This window comes from Cavia porcellus, unplaced genomic scaffold, assembly GCF_034190915.1.
Source record: "Cavia porcellus strain 051 isolate PalLab524CR breed Dunkin Hartley unplaced genomic scaffold, mCavPor4.1 scaffold_32, whole genome shotgun sequence".
Taxonomy (NCBI): Eukaryota; Metazoa; Chordata; class Mammalia; order Rodentia; family Caviidae; genus Cavia; species Cavia porcellus.
In genome coordinates, this window is record NW_026947515.1 from 35,527,823 (window position 1) to 35,549,076 (window position 21,254).

The window sequence follows — 21,254 nt, forward strand, 5'->3', positions numbered from 1 at the left end:
TCAGCAGTCAGACTGGAGGCTTCCTAAGGCGGTACCGGAGGCCTCCAGCAGAGGGCGCGGCTGCCGCGGCGGTGCCTTCGGTCTTCTGCCGGCGGGGCGAGGGCGGGGCTTCCGGGCGAGGGCGGGGCTTCCGGCGGCTCTAGGTCACTGTCGCCCGGGCCCAGGTTGTTCTGTGCACTCGCACGTGTGCGCCTGAGCTGCCGTTGTCTTCGCTATGTTCTCCGTGTTGCGCGGCTTGCCCCGCGCCCTGGGCTCCGCGGCCGCAGGCCTCCGCGTCTCCGCGCCGGCCCCGACGCTCAGGCAGTTGCTGCAGCCGGCGCCCCGGCCCAGCCTGCGGCCCTTCGGGCTGCTGTCGGTGAGCGCGGGGCCGCCGCGAAGGCCGGGCCTCCTGCAGCCTACCGGGCCCTGCGCCTGCGGCTGCGGTCTCGGAGCGCTGCACACCGAAGGTGAGGCTCGCGCACGCGGGTTGGGGCTGCAGCTGAAGCCGGGGCCTGGCGCGGCGGGGTTGCGGGAAGGCGTGGACCAGGAGCGAACTCCCCAGGATGAATCCCACTGTCCGGAATATTTGGCAACGGGCAGATTGAACCCTTGCGATCGCATTCCTGCTTCTCTCCGTCCACCAGAGGTTTCGATTTGGGGGTGGGGGAGAGAGAAAATTAAGGCCCAGGTGCACCTTCATTCCTAGGCTCGTTGGAAAGGCTTAAAGTACGCAGTTGAAAGCATGATGTCTGTGGCAAATAGGAGACGGTAATAGTGAATTTTCTTGTGTTGTAGAGAAAAGTGAGCTCATTGTTTGAAATAATTTCTCCAGAATCGAGTTTAGATCTCTACTAATATGTTTTTACAAAGCAAGAAGCAGAGGCTTTATCATGTGGACTGGGTCAAAATCCCAGAGCCCCAGGGTATTCAAGTCCAGATTTCTAATTGCAGTTAACCTGGGTAATTGCTTTATGTTTTAGACTGGTTGACTTTCTAAATCATGTGGGTTTTCTAGGAGACAAAGCTTTTGTTGAATTTCTTACTGACGAAATAAAAGAAGAAAAAAAAATCCAGAAGCATAAGTCCCTCCCCAAGATGTCTGGAGGCTGGGAGCTGGAAGTGGATGGGACAGAAGCTAAATTGGTGCGGAAAGTTGCTGGGGAAAAGTAAGTACTAGTCTGGAAACTGGGTCTTCAGGAGGCCAGATCCATGACCTTGCAGGACCTGGCCTGGCCTATATTCAGAACAGCCTCTGGTTAGTCCCAGACTTGGATATGTGATTTTAGAGTGACTGAAAAATTCATTTAGACAGCCTCATAAGCGTCAGGAATACACAGAATACATTTGCTGTAGGCTGGTTATTCAAGAGGGAACAAGTAACATAAAGCAGGCAGATGGAATCCTATTGGGATTGTAATTACTCATTTATTGGTGAGGAAAGCCCAACCCTGCTTAAATTTAAGCATGCTATTCAGGAATTTGGGGGGCTTTTTGTTTTCTTTTTGTATAGAAAGAACACAATTCACTTCATAATTCATCAAATAGAATTAACACTTAGGATAAATTTAATGAAACTCACCTGTTGTTTAAAATTTGTAGAAATTGATGCAATCAGTGAAATAACACTAACAAAAGAGACAGGATCTTGCTGTGTAGTTCAGGCCAGTCTTGAACTTACTCTCCCCAGACTGGCCTTGAACTTGTGATCCTACTGCCTCAGCCTCTGAAGTGCTGTGAGTACAGGTGTGCACTGCTATGTCCAGCTTATTCGGGAATTTTTTTTTTTTTTTGAAGAGTAGAATATATTTATTGAGGGAAAGAAAGCTTCTGTCCGAAGAGAGACAGAAGGGGTCCCCAGCGGGTTGCCCAAGACTGTCTTTTCCAGAGACTTTTATCCAATAAGATGAATAGTTTAGGTAAAATTGATTAAATTGGGAACAAATGGGAAAGCAAGTCATGTAGGAAGTGGGCATTCTTTGAGATCAGTGACTCCTCCTATAGGGGGTTGGGATGGTGGTGACTCTTGGCTTCTCAAGGTGATCCAGATTTAATTCCTAAGGATTATACTTGAGGATGTGGTTGTATTTGTTTTGCCTTTTGTCTTGAGATCTGGCCCACAACAAGAGGTGTTATGTTCCCTGCAAGGTCATCAGACATCTGGTCTTCTGTGCCAGCTTCCTCGAGGACTAGCCCCCTCTGACTGCCTATAGTATTTCTAACTAGCTCAGCTGCCTGCCACAATCTCCTTCTAAAGAAGTAACCCAAACTGCCGTGAGGGGAAATGGGCAGAGGACCAATATAGCTGCTTCAGGCTGAACAGGGGTGCAGTGTAGTGTTTGAACGGCAGTCAGAGGTACTTCCTCAGAGATCCTATCTAGAGGCCCTCAATAGACACCAGGCATTTTCATCTTGGGTATGTGCACAGTTTTCAGTCCCCATCCAGTAATCTCAGTGGAACCTCCAAATGATACAGGGGAATGAAATTCCCGACCTGCAAGTTCGTGTTCTCTAAAACTGGAGAATGAATTTTAAGAACAACAGAGGTAAAGAGTAGAATATACTTACTGAGGGAAACAAAGCCTCTGTCTGAAGAGAGACAGAAGGGGATCCCAAGGTTGCCCCTACTCAGGAGTTTTTGAGATACTGACAGCTTTACCCCTGATTTATAATTCTGATGAAACAGACTTACGGAGTGCTAATGTTTATAGTGGGTGGCAGGTTTGAAGCTCACCAGTAACTGAGGCTGCGGTGGAGCAAGGCTGTTGGAAAGAGGCTGATAGTTCATGGGCTGTGTCTGCTTCTTTTTCCCTGAGCCTGCTGAACTGTTCATACTGTTCTGTGTTGTGCAGTTGCCCCTAATCCCACTACAGGTAAACATTTAGTATCTTCTAGCTTTTTTTTTTTTTTTTTTTTTTTTGAGAGACAGTGTTTCACTATGTAGTTCAAGATGGCCTTCAACTTACTATGTAGCCCAGGCTGGCCTTGAACTCAGTGTTCCTCCTGCCTCAGCCTCCTGAGTGCTAGGGGTTACTGGTGTGTGTCACCATGCCCGATACTCATTTTTTTTTTTATAATAGCTTCATTGAAATCTAATTTATGTGCTTAAAATTCACCTCTTTATTAACTGTGCAGTTTAGCCATTCTAAGTGTTCATGGAGTTAGGCCTCTGTCAGCATCTTACTGTGTAGCCCAGGCTGGCCCTGAACTCATGGCAGTCCTGCCTCAGCCTCCTGAGTGCTGGGACTACAAGCCTGTACCACCACGCCTAGCTGGAGAAAAATCCTTACAGGGGCTCGTGTTCACCCCTCCAGCCTCTCAGTTACTTCTCTCCACCTGTGGAGGGTCCCTGAGAAGACCAGAGGTGACAGTGTGAGCTGGCTGTGGCCCGAGGATAAGCAGTGAACATAGCAGTGAGAGGGACTGAACTGGTGGAGCACCCCACGCGTGACTGTGTGAGATAAACCAGGGCCTGGAATTTTATTTATTTGCTGGTGCTGAAATGGAACCCACGATCTTTATACGCTAGGAAAAGTGCTTTCCCACTGGGCTGAACCTGCAGGAAGGGCCTGTTGACTGCTGTTAGCTGACACATAGTGGGCCCATTGCAACCTGCTACTGAGTCTTCAGTAATCAGCCTGTTTGGTTTGGTTTTGTTGAGATGGGGTCGCACTGGAATTTAGGCTGGCCTAGAATTTATGGTGATCCTCCTGCCTCAGCCTCCCAAGTGCTGGGTATTACAGGTGTGAGCCACCATACTCAGCCTGTTTTGAAGTTGTATAGGTAATTCCGATACATAACCATCTAGGGTGGAGACATTGTTTCAACAAGCCTCTATACTTATGTGTCCTATTATTTGAAGCTATGCCTTGCCTGTGTTCTCTTTCTAGGATCACCGTCACTTTCAACATTAACAATAGCATCCCGCCAACATTAGATATAGAGGAGCAGTCCTCAGAGGGGCAGAAGGGCGAAGAGCAAGAGGTGGGTGCCTGCCCTGCCTTTGTGTCTGCCCCAGCAGGCACAGAAGACCCTGCTTTTCCCTTACGTTCTCCAGTGCTAGGACAGTGGAAGAGAGAAAGCAGAGGACGCTGTTCCTTGGTACTTACGTTGAGAGCAGTAAACCTGCGGTTTCTGGTGGTTCGTGGCTCTCTCTGCCCTGGCTCCTGCTCCAGCAGGCTCCACCACTGCAAGGCTGGAAAGAGGTCTTAGAATGTAGGTCCAGAAAATTTGGACCTGTATTCTCTTATTGGAAAAGACTAAAACGACCGACAGGGAGATGTTTGTTACAGAGCATTGTCATTTGAGTGATTTCAAGGTAAAGAATGTTCTTACCATGTCAGAAGCTCACAATAAACACCAGCCATTTAACCAAGATGATCATCATGGGCTTCAGAGACCTTAGTATTGGCAGAGATCTTTGCTGAGGTATCATATGAGGGCCACAGGGTCCTTCGACCATTGGAGCAGTCATATTTTCCCATTAACTAACATGAAGAACAGAGCTTTCTAGTTTGCTTGTCTTGGCCACCACTGTGGGCATTTTTTGACTTTGGACTCAGTCTGCTCCCTAGGTCACTGTCAGGGAGAGCTTCTACCATTAGGATGGCCCGTTAGCCCAGGCCAAGAACTCTAGGCTTTAACTCGAGTTTGTGATAAAGGACGAGTCCCAAAACTGCAAGGCTGGAAAGAGGTCTTAGAATGTAGGCCCAGAAAAAAAAAAAAAAGGACTGATCTAGAGCTCAGCTAACTGGTAAAGTTGGGGCTGGAATTCAGGCTTAACTCTAAACTCAGTATTTTTTTATTTTATTTATTTTTTTTTTTGGTCTTTTTCCTTTTTATCGGTACCAGGGATCAAACTCATGACTGCCTGCTTGGAAGGCAGGCGCTTATGCCACTGAGCTAAATCCCCAGCCCTTTTTTTTTTAATCCAGGGATCGAACTCACAACCTCACACTTGCCAGGCAGGCATTTGTGCCACTGAGCTACATCCCCAGCAAACTAGTGTATTCTTAAAAATATATATATATATATATAGCATTCAGACCAAAATGAGACATTGTTGAACACTTTAATGTAAGACTAAAATGACTAAATACTGTTAACACCCAGGGAGTGGCCATCACGCTTTTACCTGTCTGAGAGCTGCCTTTGGTCTTGAGTGGACGCCTTCCAACAGTGACATATGATACTTCTTATTTCCGCAGCCTGAACTGACATCAACTCCCAATTTTGTGGTAGAAGTTACCAAGAGTGATGGCAAGAAGACCCTTGTACTGGACTGTCACTACTCAGAGGATGAGGTATGTAGGAGAGTGCCAGCCTCTTGGCACCCCCAGGACAAAGAGTATTTCCTAGGACCTTCCTGGTCCCTTGGAGCAAATACTTACAGACTGTCTAGCCTGGCACAGCAAGGGGGGCAGGCAGGGTATGGAAGGAGCAAGGTTACAGCGGCTAAGTTTCAAGTTGCAAAAGGTTTTCTTTGCAGGCATCTGGCCTGTCCTGGAAATCCTTTTGGTTTCCCTAAGTACTGTTTCTTCTCAGGTTGGAGAAGAGGAGGAGGCCGAGAGTGACATTTTCTCTATCAAGGAAGTGAGCTTTCAGGCCACAGGCGAGTCTGAGTGGAAGGACACTAATTACACGCTCAACACTGACTCTTTGGACTGGGTGAGTGAAGGCTAAGATGGCCTTGCAGGGAGGCTGTTAGTTCATGGAAAGGAGCAAAGATTTTTATTTGCAAGTGTTAGAGATTGTCTGTTGTTTTAAAGTAGTAACTAAATGTTCTTTGTAGGCCCTGTATGACCACCTAATGGATTTTCTCGCTGATCGAGGCATAGACAACACCTTCGCAGATGAGTTGGTGGAGCTCAGCACAGCCCTGGAGCATCAAGAGTACATTACTTTTCTTGAAGACCTCAAAAGCTTTATCAAGAGCCAATAGAGTAGTCAGAGACACCAGAGACCTTAATTTTATGGAAAACTTGGGCCAGGGAACAAAACCTTCCCTGGCACCAGACACACGTGCTTTGCAGTGGTTATTATCCTAACATCATGGGGGAAAATAGCAAGCGTAAATTACTGCTGTTGTACGCAAAGATTTAATTCCAGGATTTTTGTATAACATAATGGACATTACAATTGTTTCATCTCCTGTGGTAGTTTGTCTTTTCTATTTCTTCAGTTTGCATCAGAACAGCATCAAGAGTAGAGGTGTTTGAACAGTTTTAATATAAAATAAGTTATGAATAAAAGGTATGTATGTACAAGGCCTCTTCTCAGAGGAAATGAGCAACTTCCAACCCAGCAGAATGATGAGTTCAGTCTACAGGATCCCAGCCCAAGTGTCACAAGCCTATATTGAAACAGTAAAGTAGCATGCATTAAACTGTAGTCATAAAATATTTTTAAAAGTTATTCTGAATAATGACATTTATAGTACAATTAGAATTCCTACACACCGTGTGATGCCACCCAGGTTCAGTTACAGTTAGGGGCTCAGCAGAATTGTTAGAGACCACTCTTGACCCTGCTGCTTGTCCTGCACCTTCATTCAGTTGCCTTTGAGTGGGAAGTATAAGGTGCACAGCTGTCATCTTAGTGCTCCGGGATGCTGAGGTTAAAAGTACTGCAGATCCAACCTGACAGGGGCAATTTAGTGAGACCCTGTCTCAAAAGGGCTGGGGATCCATCTCATAAACCACCTGCTGTTGAGGTTGAGCCATCAATGACAATGTACACATTAAGCTAAGATCAAGTCCTGAAATGAAGTGTCAGGTATCCTCAGCCTTGGGAACTAGTGACTAGAAAAACTCGATAGTGTGGAGCTTTTACAGCCTCAGAACAGGTAACAAGACTGAATTGCGTGGGGAGGTAAGCTGTTCACTACAGGTAAAATCTAAAGGCTCATTAATCCCACGAGCCCATCTTGATGTACAGTATGATTAGTGGCATCTGAGCATAAAATGTACCTGCTTCTCTGCTTAGCTACCACTGTGCTTAGGAGTCTTCTCTATCTTTGACTCTGTTCCCATAGGTAATGCTATTATTTGCCTTTTTGTAAGACTCTAGGACCCTGCACACAGCACATTCCATCCTGGAAGAGCTCCAGACCACTGTCACATCTCGAGGGTTCCCAGTACCTGTTACATACTACCACATCCTATAACCACACCTGTTTTCACCTCATCCTCCATATTTGTGATGAACTGTTCTATGGCCTCTATAACCACACCTGTTTTCACCTCATCCTCCATATTTGTGATGAACTGTTCTATCGCCTGACATAGCTGAATCTTAACCCAGTGGTTCTTCCTCAAGTGAAAAAGGCCTAATGGCACACTGGGATTCTAGAACATTGCAAATGTCTACTTCTCAAAAACGCTGAACTCACAGGCTACTGAATAATTTCCTTTTTTCTCAGCTTCTAACATTTCTCGTGACACCATTATCCATGAAAGACTGGCCAATCCTATGTGAGGTCAAATTTTACTGATATCTGGCATGCTATAGTGTACCAAAATTGTCCTTACCTAAGATTTGGAACTATAAATAATATACTGGCTATTATAAGCTTGCCTATAGCTTCTTGCTTCTAAGACAGGTGGCTCCTATACATGCTTGTGCAGTCCTGTCATACCTGAGTTGTCACTCAGAATAACCCTGAGCTTCACTGAAGACTTGCTGAGAGACAAAGCTGTGCTTTCTGTCCTGTATCCATCTGCAGAAGTGATGCCAGGATGGCCATTTGGGCCTTGGGACCATGACCTGACCTGTGGACCACTAAGATACAGCAGTGCAGCCAGACTCGCATCCCCAGACCAGTGCGCCTGACCTATACTGCTGCATCCACCTCTCCTTCCAGAAATGACTTTTATAGCTGAAGTGACTTAGGACCTTTACTTTTCTATAAATTCCTCAAAATTTACACTGCATTAAACATCTATTTCTAAGCCATCATTTCCACCAGGGTGGGAATAAAACCATCCACTCAGCTTACTCCTACACCTAACAAGGTAGCTTACCAGACAGGTCATGAGAAGGCTGGGGTGTTCTGGTCCATCCGTGACTGAGAACTCAGGAATATGGGGACAGTGTGTGCTATGATCGTTTAAACTAGCCTCTAAATGGGCACGAAGCTTCTGTTCTGTCAGCTGTGGAGATGGGAAAAAAAAAAAATTCAACTGCAAATTAATTAGTAGGGGCTGGGGATTTACCTCAGTGGCATAAGTGCCTGCCTTGCAAGCAGGCAGTCGTGAGTTCGATCCCCGGTACCGATAAAAAAGAAAAAGACAAAAAAAAAAATCTTAATTAGTAGTCAACAGGCTGAAAATCCTCATTCCTCATGGCTACCCAATACAACTGTCTCACTGTGATGGCTTGATTCGTGGAGCTTTAGAAACACTCGGGCCTGCCACTGCCCAGGCTGCTTACCAGTCTCCATTTAACCACACCTCCAGATCCTAACCTAGAACTGCAGTGTGTTGGCAGATCTCTGTACTAATTGACTTATGGCTGTAACGCTATGATTTAATTACTCCTTATGTAAACTATAGGGGGAATTAAATAGGGGAATTAGTTTCATTTGTATGCTAAGGGGAAAATGTAGGTAACATTCAAAAAGATGAGCTGTTTTTAAAAGGCTATAGAATTTTAAAAAATTAAAAAATTTTAAAAAGCTATAGAATTGGATAAAAGATGGGGAGAAAAACTCTATAGTTGTACATTCAGCTTCCGACCAACTTTATTCAAATACTCACTAATCACGTGGTTCATCGACCCATCACTCTGGACTAGGACTGTGAATCTGCCACTTGGATCAACTGCTCAGTGAACTGGCAAACTTGCAGTCCCCTCATGTTGGAAAAGAAGGCTTCTACATTTTAAGGTCCTTGATGCCTACATTCTGAATATTGGTGTGTCTTTATAAACACGTTTTTTTTATGGGAGAGTGCACACAATTGCTGATATCTTAAACGGGTCTCTAAAGAGCTGCAGCAGTGGTGGCTCTCAAGCAGAGTAAAGATCTGATTTTTTTTTTTTGCCAGTTTCGATGCTGAGAATGATTCGCACTATAGGTGATGGGATGCTCTCAATGTAACATCAGTGAACTCAAAGTTGGGACTGAGGTGTGCACAACTGGCCCCAGCGCACCACAAGCACACGTGTGGGAAGATGCAGCTGGGAAGCACTTACGTGAGAAGGGATGTGCAGGCCACACTGGCAAATCACCACACCTGCTCCTATTCTCAGGTTGTACCTACAAGCAGAATTAGGGTCTTAGGGTCACGGCTCCCCAGACCTGGCTTCCCAAAAACTATTTGCGGGGAGGGGGAGGGGGTTCCCACCGACCTTGGAATGGGGGAATGGGAACCAATTATTTTGGGAAAGTTTTATAAACTTACTTTGTACACACAGGACAGATGAGGGAATTTGCTTCCCACTCAGCTAGCATGATGCTGAGACACTTCTCATCGAACTGCAAGCTCTTCTCGTACTCGCTGATAATGGACTGTTCTGCAAGGCAAAAGGCTGTGACAGTGCCTACCAGCCTCCTCAGAACCTCCCTGAACCTAACGCCACACCCCATCCAGAGGCACAAGGCACAAGTCGAACAGCTGGGCAAAGCCACACTGGCAGGCTCTGGTGTTCACTGCTTTCTCAGGCTGGCTTCATCTTGTTGCATCCCTCCCTTTCATATCTGCTGCTCCGTTACAAGCAAAAGAGGTGAAGGAGGTTGACGGACAAGGAAATAACTTGTTTTTGGTACCGGGGATCGAACTCACAACTGTGTGCTTGCAAAGCAGGCACTTAAGTTGCTGAGCGTAATCCCCATCGGAAATAACTTTTATACACCTTGGGGGCCACAGCAACAGAAATGTAGGAATGTCAAAGTTCAAAGGCACTAGAGAACACTGACACACAATACAGCATTTACTATTACCACTCCTACTTCTTAATATACAGGTCTTGTTAGGTTCCCATGTTGACCTCCAACTCCTGGGTCATGCAATCCTCCTGCCTTTGCCTCCTGACTAGCTGGGACTGGAGGCACAAACCATTGTGCCCAGCTCCAGCTACTGATATAAATGCAAGGTAGAATAAACATGGAAACTGAGTTCACTGTATCAGTCTTGCTCCCAGACCTACCACTTACTAGCTGTGTGTGAGAATACCACATTCTGTTCTCTAATACTGTCTTGTAAGGTGGTCACAAAGAGAAAACAGAATTATAGTGTAAGTTTTTAGCACAAAGTCTAGCACCTTAGAGACTCTTATCTTTGGTCAGACAGCCAAAAATTCAACGTAAAAAACCAGACTTCTGAATCTATGCCTGAAAATGGAAGCAGAAGATTGAGAATTAAGAAGTAACCCTGATTCAAGGCAAAGCTGGTGGTAAAGTAGCTAAATATAGGTAGAAAGAACTACTCCCCAGGATTACCTTCTGCAGTCAGCTCCTGTTGGATTTCCTCCAGCACAGCCAAGTCAATCGACAACTGCAAGAGAGAGTCATCTGCATCTGCCACCAAGCCCCTGGGCTCACAGTCGAGGGGGGTATGAAGAATCCACACAATCTGATAAAGTCTTGCAGAATATGCTGACAGTGAGGTGCTGAGAAGTCATCAACAAATGATCAAACCACCCAGTGACAAAGTAACACGGCCACACGTGGAGAGACCAGTAGCAGACGTTATAAACGAGAAAGCTACAGTTCAGAGGCAGTGAAGCTGGTAGAAAACCCAGAATTAGAATCCCAGACCTCCTGACCTCCAACCCAGTATTCCTTCAGACATGCCAGAAGTGGTTTCCTATCCATACCCAGCTCACAAATCTGGCTGAAACTGGAATCAAACTGTTCCAGGAGACTTCTTTTAAAAGAAAAATTCCTAGCTCATGCTTACTGAGTCAAAATTTCTTAAGGGTAAAGGAAAGAGATGAATTTTTAAAAATGTTATAACTGATTATGCTGCAAGGATGCAATAGGTCTGTAGTGTAATACTGAGGAACCATCATTATAAAGTGCGTAATGATAGAGGCAGAAGAGCCTCTATCAAAGGCTGTCAGAATTATGCCTGGGGGCTAGGAGGTAGGTGAGTTTAGAGACGGGTAGACAGATACAATGAAAAATCTAGATGTTTATTGTGGTGTACAGGCTCCTCTCAAAACACTTAGCCTGACCTGAGCCAAGTCCTCTGGACAGTTCTGCATTGACTGGAAAGAATTCCACTCTTCCTCCATGACCTCTTGCACTAGAAGGCTATTCAGAGCTCTGCCTCCAGCCTGGCGGTACTTGTTCAGGAGCCTGTCTCGGCTGTTTCTCATTCTTGCCAGACATCTCTTGGGGAAAAAAAGCAGGGAGGAGAAGTCCATTAAAAAATATATTAGCTGGTAAATATTAAAGGCAACTTAGACACAAAATTTCAACTACAATCCTAACTACTGTTATTTTTGCATATTTCTCTCAAGTGCTTATCACACATATGGTAGATGGGTAAAATTATAATGCTTCGTTCATTTCCAAATCACTACATTTCATACTGTATTTTCCATGCCACCCTCCTCAATGGTTAGGTATATTCTATCTCAGTAGCCACTTGCCATTAGAAGACATTTATATTGCTTCAAAATTTTTGCTTTTCTACAGATGGCTGTGGTAATGGCCCTTCTGAACAACGCTGCTCCTCACCTCAGGGTGCTTTGTCCCCCAGTAGGCACCCAGCAATGTTTGGAGCCGTTTTTTGTTGTCACAAATTGGATTGTAGGAGTGCAGCATTTTGCAGGTAAAGGCCAATAATCCTGCATCTAAATATATTAACAGTGTACAGAACAACCCTCCACAACAAAGAATCCTCACTCTAAATATCAAGACCACATTAGGAGTGATAGCATATTCCTGTAATCCCAGTATCAGAAAGCTAAGGCAGCATGATTGCCATGAGTTTGAGACCAGCCTGTTAGTGACATGGTAAGTTCAAGACCTGCTTGAATTGCTTACTAAAACCTTGTCTCAAAAAAAAAAAAAAATAAGTAAATAAATGTATGTACATATGTATGTCAATATACACGGTTCAGAAACGTTACTATGCACAATATAGCAGCAGGTTATTTTCCTGGAACGTATCCACCACCTTCTGGGGACGAAGTATTATTAGAAACTATGCTGAGTTCAAAAGAAGCCAGAACTGAAGAGAGGTACAATTATTCTAACAGTCACAGGGACATTCTGATTCCCCTCTAGATATACGAATAATTTTTATCTCACAAGTCATACCTACACAAAATATCTCCGTGCCCAACAACAGTTGATGGTGGTGGTATTGCAGAGATGCAGATGGTATGATCACGGCCACACTTCAAGTTTGAAGCAAACCCGATACCAAAAAGCTAGCCACTTGGGACTGTCCCACCCCTAGCGGCCAAGGAAGTCAGGTGCCCCTCCAGTGACCAGGCGCTTCAGGCACCTGCTTCACAGCGCTGCGCCGAAGCAAAGGCTTGAAGGACAACAGTGCTGGCGCAAATTACGGGGGGTGACCAATTTTCCAAACCGAATACTCACCTGCCGGAAAGCCTCCTTCCAATGTGGGGAGCCCACCTGTTTGTACAGTGATCGGCGGTGAGACCCAGCTTGCTCAGCCATCTCTGCTCTTCCCAGAGCAAGCACAGAACCCTGGGAGTTGTAGTTCTTGGCTCTGATCTCACTTACATTGCCGGAAATTCTGGAAAGTTTTGTTTTCCTGTCCAGCCCCACCCACAGGCAGATTTGGGGAAATCCACGATGGGTGGCTGAAGTAGTGGCATTTGTGAAGTTAATGAACCTAGGAAGAGGGAGGTAAGTCTTGAGGGAATGTCCTGGATGGCTGCTGTTATCCAGTGGGACGTATCCAATAGGCTATTAGATACTCACCCCGATGCAGTACTAAACTCGCCGCAACAAGGAGGTCTCTGAATGCTCCCAGGTCTGTTGATCTTTTAGTCCCGCCCCCTTTGGCCTATCCTGGGCTTCCGATTGGCTTTCCTCTGGCAGTGCCCTTACTCAATGGGCTGATTTCTTTTCGCCCCGCCTTTACCGCCAGCCTCGTGCTTCCCGGCTGCCTGTTCGATGATTGGTCGAAGCAGTAGACGCACACGCACATTGGCTGCGTTCAGCGGCGGGCTGAGCAACTGGAAGGAGGGCAGTAGATGGAGCAAGATGGCGGCTGTGGAAGGTGCTATCAGCGACAGTGACCTGTGGCAGACCTGGCTTCCTAACCACGTCGTGTTCTCGCGCCTCCGGGAGGGACTGAAACACCAGCGCTCTCCAGAAACTGAGGATCCAGCTTCTTCGTCGTCGTCCTCGTCGCCTCCTGTGCCGCCGCAGTTGCTGACGAAAAACATAGTCTTCGGCCTGGGCGGAGAGCTCTTCTTGTGGGATGGAGAAGGCAGCTGCTTTTTAGTGGTTCGTCTTCGGGGCCTCAGCAGTGGCAGCAAGCAACCCTCCCTCTCCCACTACCAGGTACGGCCGGAGCATCTGGAAAGGGAGCCGCAGCCGGGGTCTGAACTGGTGTTTTTGCGTCCTTGGCTGTCTTCCCTTCTCTTGGGTTCGCTGTTCAGGCATAAGCAGACATCCTTTCGGGGACATCCTACTCCAGTGCGTCTTTGTAAAACCCTTCTTGCCGTCCAGTACAGCACGTTCATTCATTCTGGCACTGCTGCTTACAGAAAGGAGCGCATGCTGTTTCGGTGCTTGTGTTCCTAGGGCCTGGGAGGAATGGGAGGACGATGGATCCTCAGTGCATACCCGTGCTGGTGCGTTTATTTGCTATGAAGAAATCAGCAGGGTAAAAAGATAGGAAACTTGGAGTTGCTATTTGTAGCGAGATGTCAAGAGGAACCCATTTTTGTGAGATAATAACTCAGTTTAATCCTTTCGCTTGGATTGTTGTGAGCATTAAGTCCGAAGGCTAATTTGAAAGCACCAAGTTTCCTTGACATGAAAGAGGAAGCTTCTGGGGTTTTTTTTTTTTTTTTTTCTGCCCTTTATAGAAAATTTGGCCTTCCCCAAAATTGTTTTTGATAAGTCAGTGTTATGTGAAAGTGAGTGTGATTAGAATAAATACTCTAGACTTGCTAAAATAAAACATTGCCTTATGGAAATATTTATCTGTAATAATCTTTTAAAGATTAAAAGTAAACATGGCAATCATTGGAATGTATGACATTTGTTGTGTGCCATAGACCGATTCGTATGATTTGATTTTAACAAGATGCTGATGTACCAGAAGACTAGACAGTGTACTTACTGAAAGCTTTCAGCTAAAAATAATTATCAAGTGTCCAGCTGGCAGTATTTCTTTTGTATTTTTCAAAGCTATGTTCCCAAGATGGCCTCAAAGGCCCAAGCAATCCTTCTGCCTCAGCCTCCTTAGTGCTCAACTCTACAGGTGTACTGTGTCAAGCCCAGTCCTAGCACACAATTTTTTTTTTCTTTTTTGTCTTTTTCCTTTTTCTCGGTACCGGGGATCGAACTCACAACTGCCTGCTTGCAAGGCAGGAGCTTATGCCGCTAAGCTAAATCCCCAGCCCCTAGCACGCAATTTTCTAATAGCATTCTACATCGCTGTGCAGCATTTGGCAATAATAATTTTTCTTTTTTGGTATGGAATGGCAGTAGTAATTTAATCATTTTAAATTATTTATTTTAACTTTTTTAGCTAGGCCATAGATATTAACTCAAGTGTCCTACCCATTTATGTCTGTCCAGCAGTTGACAGTGGGCCTGGAATATACAAGTTCTTAGTAAGTATTAGTTAACATCTTCCCACCCTTCAGTTCTCCAGAATCTCAAGTACAGAAATTGGAAAGAAAACAGCTATCATGAGTTATAGTCCTGAATGGTAAACAAGTGTGATAATGACTTTAACAAAAAAAATCTTAATACTCATTATTAAAAATGAACTAGCGTGGTTGTATATGTAAGAGAAGCAGGATTTCAGAATAATACTCTGTTTGGTTTAAGTTAGACTGTCAGAGTCAGGTGGAAAGAAGATGAGATGTTGAGTGTAGGGAACAGAAGGAAAGAATCACAAGAGAAAAGAAGTTGGATGAGCATCAGGAGAGGCAATGAAAAGACACAGGATAATGACATCAGTGGCAGCTAGAGATTTTATTTTCAGGATTTTGGCTCAGGAGTCGCAATATGTAGGGTAAACAGTATGTTTATTAGAAGTAGAAAAGAGGGATCTGAAATAGTAAGAGGCAAAGAAATAGAAACTATAAATAGAAAAAGTTAGTTATTTTGAGGACATACTACTGCGATAGCCTATGTTGCCTGCATAGATAAAATAGCATTCTGCTTGTAGCAAAAGCCCTTGAAGCCATTCTTTATCTTATTATACTATTTATAATACTTAGTACTTACTAATACCTTCACTTTACTTGTCTGTTCACTGAGTATCTGTTGGGAGTATGTCTGGTACTGGCAAGTATTTTATAGTGAGTTCCGTGGGGTGGGCAAGTAAGACAACAAATTCAGGATAACAGTTACGATGGAATTATCCAGAATGTGCTGTAGAAAGTCAAAAAGGCACCTTTATCCCCCACAGGGTGGGGGGTATTTAGGGAGGGCGTGTTTTTAGAAGCTGACTCTCCAAAGAATGTTTCCATCTTGTTAGCCAGCTAAAGGAATAGTTTTGCAGGGACATACAAGCATAGCAAATCATGATGATTTCCCAGAAATGCAAGCTAATCTGATTAGTGTAAACTGAGTGGAAAATGGTAGATGAGAGTCGGGGGCAGGAAATGAATTAGGCATAGCAATCTTTAATCAATATAGGAAAATCTGATTTTTTTATTTAGAGAAAACAAAAAAGGGTAGAAATAATACAGAATTTCAAGAAAAAAATATTAACACTAAGAAATCACTAGTTGGGGGCTGGAGATTTAGCTCAGCGGCATAAGCACCTGCCTTGCAAGCAGGCAGTCGTGAATTCGATCCCCGGTACCGATAAAAAGGAAAAAGACAAAAAAAAGAAGAAAGAAAGAAAGAAATCACTAGTTGATAAATTATATATTATCATCTTAGAAATAGTTGTTCAAGTTCTGATGGATTTTATATAACATTTGGCTAAAAATATTTCACCAGTTAATGATCCAAGTGTGGATACATGTAATACGCTTTGTTATTCTGTAATTAGAGAAAGCTACAGCATTACTGTTGTGTCAGGTAGTTGTCACAAATATTTATATTACAGTTAATTATTGTGATCAATTTGCCTTTTCAGAAATTGCTTTGCATAAACCCACCTCTGTTTGAAATTTATCAAGTTTTGTTAAGTCCAACACAACATCATGTGGCACTTATAGGAGCTAAAGGACTTATGGTATTAGAATTACCTAAAAGGTGGGGGAAAAATTCTGAATTTGAAGGTGGCAAAGTAACAGTGAATTGTAGGTAAGTTGTATTTCCATTTTATGTTTATTTGTGCAATTTGCAATGCATACAAGACCAGGGTTTCTTGAAATGTACTTAGTAAATATGAAATGTTAGAGCTCTCCTCATGGTCTATAGAGTTGTTTCCTGCGGGTATTAAATGTTTGGAGTGTATATGTAATTATATTTTTATTGTTCCTGAACTATTACATTGCTCTCATTGAAAGTTAAGCGATTCTTTCAATTTGCTAGAAATAAGTTTTAAAAGCAGTTTTTTTAAAAAGCAGTTATGTTCAAGAGCCAAATGTTTGCTTAGAACTTTATTGAGTTTTTTGTTGTTGTTGGGGTGTTGTTTTGTTTTTGGTTTGGGTTTTTTATTGTTTTTGTCTTTGTGTGTGTGTCTTTTTGAGACAGAATCTCACTGTGCAGTTCAGGGTGGCCTTGAGCTCACCATGTAACCCAGGCTGGTCTTGAACTTGCAACCATTCCCTTGCCTCAGCCCTCTGAGTGCTAGGATTACATGCATGTGCCAGAGATTTTGTTTTTATATTACATCTTTTTTAACAAATTAAGAAAAGTAAGGATCTGAAAAATGTATTTGGGAAGAATATAAATGTACAATATGTAAGGAAAGTGAGTGTACTTAAAATGTTTAATATTTGGTAGATCTGTTTCCTATTTTTTTTGTTTGCTTTTTTCTTATTTTACTTTGTTTTACGTTATTTTGAGACAAGATCTTGCTGTGTAGTTCAGGCTGGCCTGTAACTCATGGCAGTCCTGTCTCAGCCTCCCGAGTGATGGGACTAGAGTGTGGGCCACCCACACTCCTGCTCTTCAAAGTAAGGATAGTATCTTTCCTTGTAGTTTCAAATTTAACTTTAGCAAAAGGATCAAAAAAGATGCTGCATTTAAAAACACTTGTGAAACACTATAAAATGTTACAATGTGGGTAGTATTTTCATTTTGTCTTTGATACTAATTAAATAGCTAATTTGAATGCTCTTCAGCAAGATTGAGAGAAATTTAGAAATTTCAAGGAAACAAAAACATTGAATATTAAAATAGATTTTCTTTTAGAAGATTTCTCATTTAAGTTCTACATAATGTTTTGGAAAATTGTTATCTTTATTTTAGCACCACTCCAATTGCTGAGAGATTTTTCACCAGTTCTACATCTCTGACGCTAAAGCATGCTGCGTGGTATCCAAGTGAAATGCTGGATCCCCACATAGTCCTGTTAACATCAGACAATGTAATAAGGTAAATACTATTTTTACTTCTCACATCTTTGTGAGTGAGAAAACTGCTGGCTGATTAATAGCTCAGAGGAGTATCAAGTGAGTCTTTGCATGTCGGGATGTTTTTGTGTCATGGCTGTTCTAAACCAATGAATTGTCTTAAGTGCCTTCACCCACATCCCTTAATTATTGATCTTCCTTTCCAGCTAGTGTGCTTCTAACCTCTCCTTTCCCAGTCTGATCTCCTCCAGACTCTTCATCATGTCACCCTTTGATGGTAATGTAGCATAGGGGGTGAGAATATAACTGAAGACACAAGGATTTTTGAATTCTTGCTTCAAAGTTACTTTTATTATCTTTGAGATCTTGAACTTCTTTTCAGGAACCAAGGGGTTCAGTTTCCAATCTGTTAAAGTACATGTTTAAATTATTTCTAAATCCCGTCCAAGTTTTATACTCTGATTCATTTTGTTTTGTCCTGTCCTCTATGATTAAATGCTGTCATCCAACTTAAAATTCTGTTGTATTATCATTGAATTTCCTGGATCCGCCTTACATAAAAAGTTTGTTGTAAGGCTCAACAGAGGTACAAATACCTCCAGTTTAATTTTCCCTGATTACTGGTTTGTCTAATCTTCCTTCCCTGCTGAGCGATTGATCCCTTACTGGCATCTTACATAGATTTTATACCTTTCTTTTTACTGTTAATTATTGGAACTTAGTATTCAATTCTACATTAAAACTCTGATGTCGTTTTCTTTTTTTTTTTTTTTTTTTTTTTTTTTTTTTTTTTTTTGTCTTTTTCCTTTTTATCGGTACCAGGGATCGAACCCACGACTGCCTGCTTGCAAGGCAGGTGCTTATGCCGCTGAGCTAAATCCCCAGCCCCTCGTTTTCTAAACTATATCTTGACCCTTTCATAGGTCAGACCTGGGCTTTGAGAGATCTGAAGTGAGTGGAGAAAAATGTTACCTCTTTTTGTACTTTTTTTTTTTTTTTTTTTTCTGTTTTAGCATCTTGGAGTGTAAAGGGGAGTGTAAGGACTGGGGCTGCCTCTTCTTCCTTCTAATTTTAAGTCCCTCAGAACAGGGCAAAGGAGAGGTGGGCAAGTGAGGCATGACTGTTGCCAACCTGTTGCCTGTGAGTGATAGGTACGTGTTCCTTATTAGTTAATGTGGTTCCATCTGCTGCTCATAACTTCCGTCTGTGTGGTGGTTCCTGCACAGGTGGTGTGCATGTGTTTTAGGGGCACATGTAACTTTCAGCTCCATTACAGAAGAATTGTGTTGCCATTGACTCCTGCCACCTGTCCATGTCTGGAACTCTCTCAAGATGAGAGTATTTCCAAACTTGGTATCTCCTGTGCCTTCTCACCTAACTGGCGTCTTTTGCATGGAATCATGGGAACTGCAGAGGTCCTCTTTGCTGCCCTCCAAGGACTGCAGAAAACTTAAATACTACATCATAGTGCTTTGTTATGGTGCTCTAGCATGGCTCCTTTGTATATTTCCAGATAAGGAAATACCTATCATACACACATGCCTTGAGAGCCATGGTGACCTATAGGTTTTTTTTTCTTGCAGTGCTGGGAAATGGACCCAGGATTTGCACATTGCTAGGCAACACTACCACTGAGTTAATAACCCCAGCCCATCATGAAGGCACTATAGGAACATTAGATTTCTAATAATGACATTACTAGCTTTTCAAAAGTTGTTTCCCCTTTTAACATAGCCATATATGCTATAAACTATAAGTTGCTTTAAATTAAAATGATTTTGTTTTCAAAAAAACTTACCTACTCCCCATGAGAAAACTTGATAAAATGATGATATTGAGTCTTCATGTGATGAAATGTGTATAGATTGCGGGCCAAATGTTACTCACTTTGCCTGGCATTTGTTATGTAAAGAAGTCATTTAGCCGGGCGTGGTGGCTCACACCTGTAATCCCAGCACTTGGGAGGCTGAGGCAGGAGGATCATTGCGAGTTTGAGACCAGCCTGGGCTACAAAGTGAGCTCACGACCAGCCTGAACTGGATAGAGAGACCTTGTCTCAAACACACACACAGAAGTCCTTAGCAAGACTTAGTAGCTAATAAATCAGCACACATGGGTATAGAAGAAGGGAAAGATACCAGCATAAGTAGGTAAAGGAAATATAGCTGAGGGCTCAAAATGGAAAAACTAGAGGTGCAATTGTATGGAATAAACTGCTAAAGAATTTTGATTAGAAAACATTCTACAGTCCCAAGGAAATCTCTATTTTACATCTTTTTTTTTTCTTTTTTTGGTACCAAAAAAAGGGATCAAACTCACGACCTCATGCTTACCACGCAGTGCTTATGCTGCTGAGCTAAATCCCCGGCAATCTCACTTTACATTAAGAAAAAAGAAGTAGGCTACTTTGTCAGTAATAGCAAAATTTTTGGCATTGAAATAGTTTAATAACTGGTAGGAAAATTCTCACATGCGAACCAATTAGATGGAGAGAAAGGTGCAGCTTTGGGAAATGAAAGAGAATTCTATTGCTGGTTTTCTTCTGTTTTGATTGCAGGATTTATTCTCTGCGTGAGCCCCAGACACCCACTAAAGTGATTCTACTTTCAGAAGCAGAAGAGGAAAGTCTAATACTCCATAAAGGGTAAGTTTTTATATGTGTCACGTAATGTGTCACATAATGTGTGTTTAGTTTCTTGAGATTATATGTGAAGTTTTAACAGGTAATGCAAGGGTTTTCTGGAGATGACTTTCCCATGCTCTTGATAACATGAGAAGTAAGCAAACTGGGCAGTGTAACTAAGTAACAAGAGTTAGGAGTCTGTGTCACTGTAGTAATTTGATGTCTTTTCAAGAAAGTTCTAAAATATGAGTGTCAAAAATTGATTCCTTGTAACTTGGGTAACAGGATACATTGCAGAATTATAGAAAAGGTGAGAGGAGAGAGTGGTGGGCTGGAGGTCCGCTGGCTGTTCTCTCAGTGTGGGTAAAGCAGATTCTGGACCCTCAGACCAGCTTGTTTTTTTTTTTGTCTTTTTCCTTTTTATCGGTACCGGGGATGGAACTCACGACTGCCTGCTTGCAAGGCAAGTGCTTATGCCGCTGAGCTAAATCCCCAGCCCCCAGACCAGCTTTTTTTGTGGTATCCCAGAACCTAGAGTGGAACATATTCTCCTGTGACCCTACCTTTTGTTTTCTTACTCACCGTAGGAACAGGTTTCTGACTACTTTGAACTTACAAACCTGCGTCCTCTGGCCTCCTGCTCAGTCTTTCAGTGATCCCTTACACACATGACCCCACACAATGTGTGCATGTAGCGTGACATTTCAGTAGGAATGGTGCCAGAAGCTCCCTTAGTTCCTTTCTGCTTTCTGTGATGGTCACTTCCATTGTTTTGCTCAGCATCTGTTATGCTGGCCTTTATTCCTTGGATATTTTGTACATATTTATTTTTTATTGTCAGTCTCAATATCTAGGGTGTCTGTGGTGGAGGGTACTTAAATCTATATTTGTTTTTTCCTGACCTGCAAAGACTTCTTTTTCTCTGTCATTGCTGATCTCTACCTGTGAACTTTGATTTACTTGATCCTAATGTGTGGAAATACAGAGAAGTGGAATGGGAGTATATTCCAGA

The 21,254-nt window shown here is 43.1% G+C and overlaps 3 protein-coding genes across 5 annotated transcripts in view; 2 read left to right on the forward strand and 1 right to left on the reverse strand.

The window, feature by feature from the left end:
• The first annotated feature begins 121 nt into the window (after positions 1–121).
• Positions 122–6,127, forward strand: C1qbp (complement C1q binding protein). Its single transcript, XM_003466301.4, has 6 exons — positions 122–446; positions 995–1,145; positions 3,867–3,960; positions 5,184–5,279; positions 5,521–5,643; positions 5,768–6,127. The coding sequence occupies exons 1-6, from the start codon at positions 215–217 to the stop codon at positions 5,915–5,917; spliced, it is 846 nt and encodes a 281-aa protein (XP_003466349.1). The 5' UTR covers positions 122–214; the 3' UTR covers positions 5,918–6,127.
• A 54-nt stretch (positions 6,128–6,181) lies between these two features.
• On the reverse strand, positions 6,182–12,713 carry Rpain (RPA interacting protein). Of its 2 annotated transcripts, XM_013148803.2 has the most exons (8): positions 12,530–12,713; positions 11,152–11,310; positions 10,415–10,469; positions 9,378–9,489; positions 9,169–9,232; positions 7,998–8,126; positions 6,435–6,614; positions 6,182–6,328 (listed from the first exon to the last, which is right to left on the reverse strand). In XM_013148803.2, the coding sequence occupies exons 1-8, from the start codon at positions 12,608–12,610 to the stop codon at positions 6,299–6,301; spliced, it is 810 nt and encodes a 269-aa protein (XP_013004257.1). In that variant the 5' UTR covers positions 12,611–12,713; the 3' UTR covers positions 6,182–6,298. The 2 variants fall into 2 exon arrangements, with proteins under 2 accessions (XP_013004257.1, XP_013004259.1); XM_013148805.2 differs by lacking the exon at positions 6,435–6,614.
• Positions 12,689–21,254, forward strand: part of Nup88 (nucleoporin 88) — a 35,195-nt gene continuing 26,629 nt past the window's right edge. For both annotated transcript variants that reach the window (XM_003466299.4, XM_063242164.1), the window contains exons 1-5: positions 12,689–12,802; positions 13,047–13,465; positions 16,233–16,402; positions 17,516–17,641; positions 20,177–20,263. In XM_003466299.4, coding sequence (XP_003466347.2) covers positions 13,073–13,465; positions 16,233–16,402; positions 17,516–17,641; positions 20,177–20,263 — 776 coding nt within the window. In that variant the 5' untranslated portion in view covers positions 12,689–12,802; positions 13,047–13,072. The remainder of the gene's footprint in view (positions 12,803–13,046; positions 13,466–16,232; positions 16,403–17,515; positions 17,642–20,176; positions 20,264–21,254) is intronic.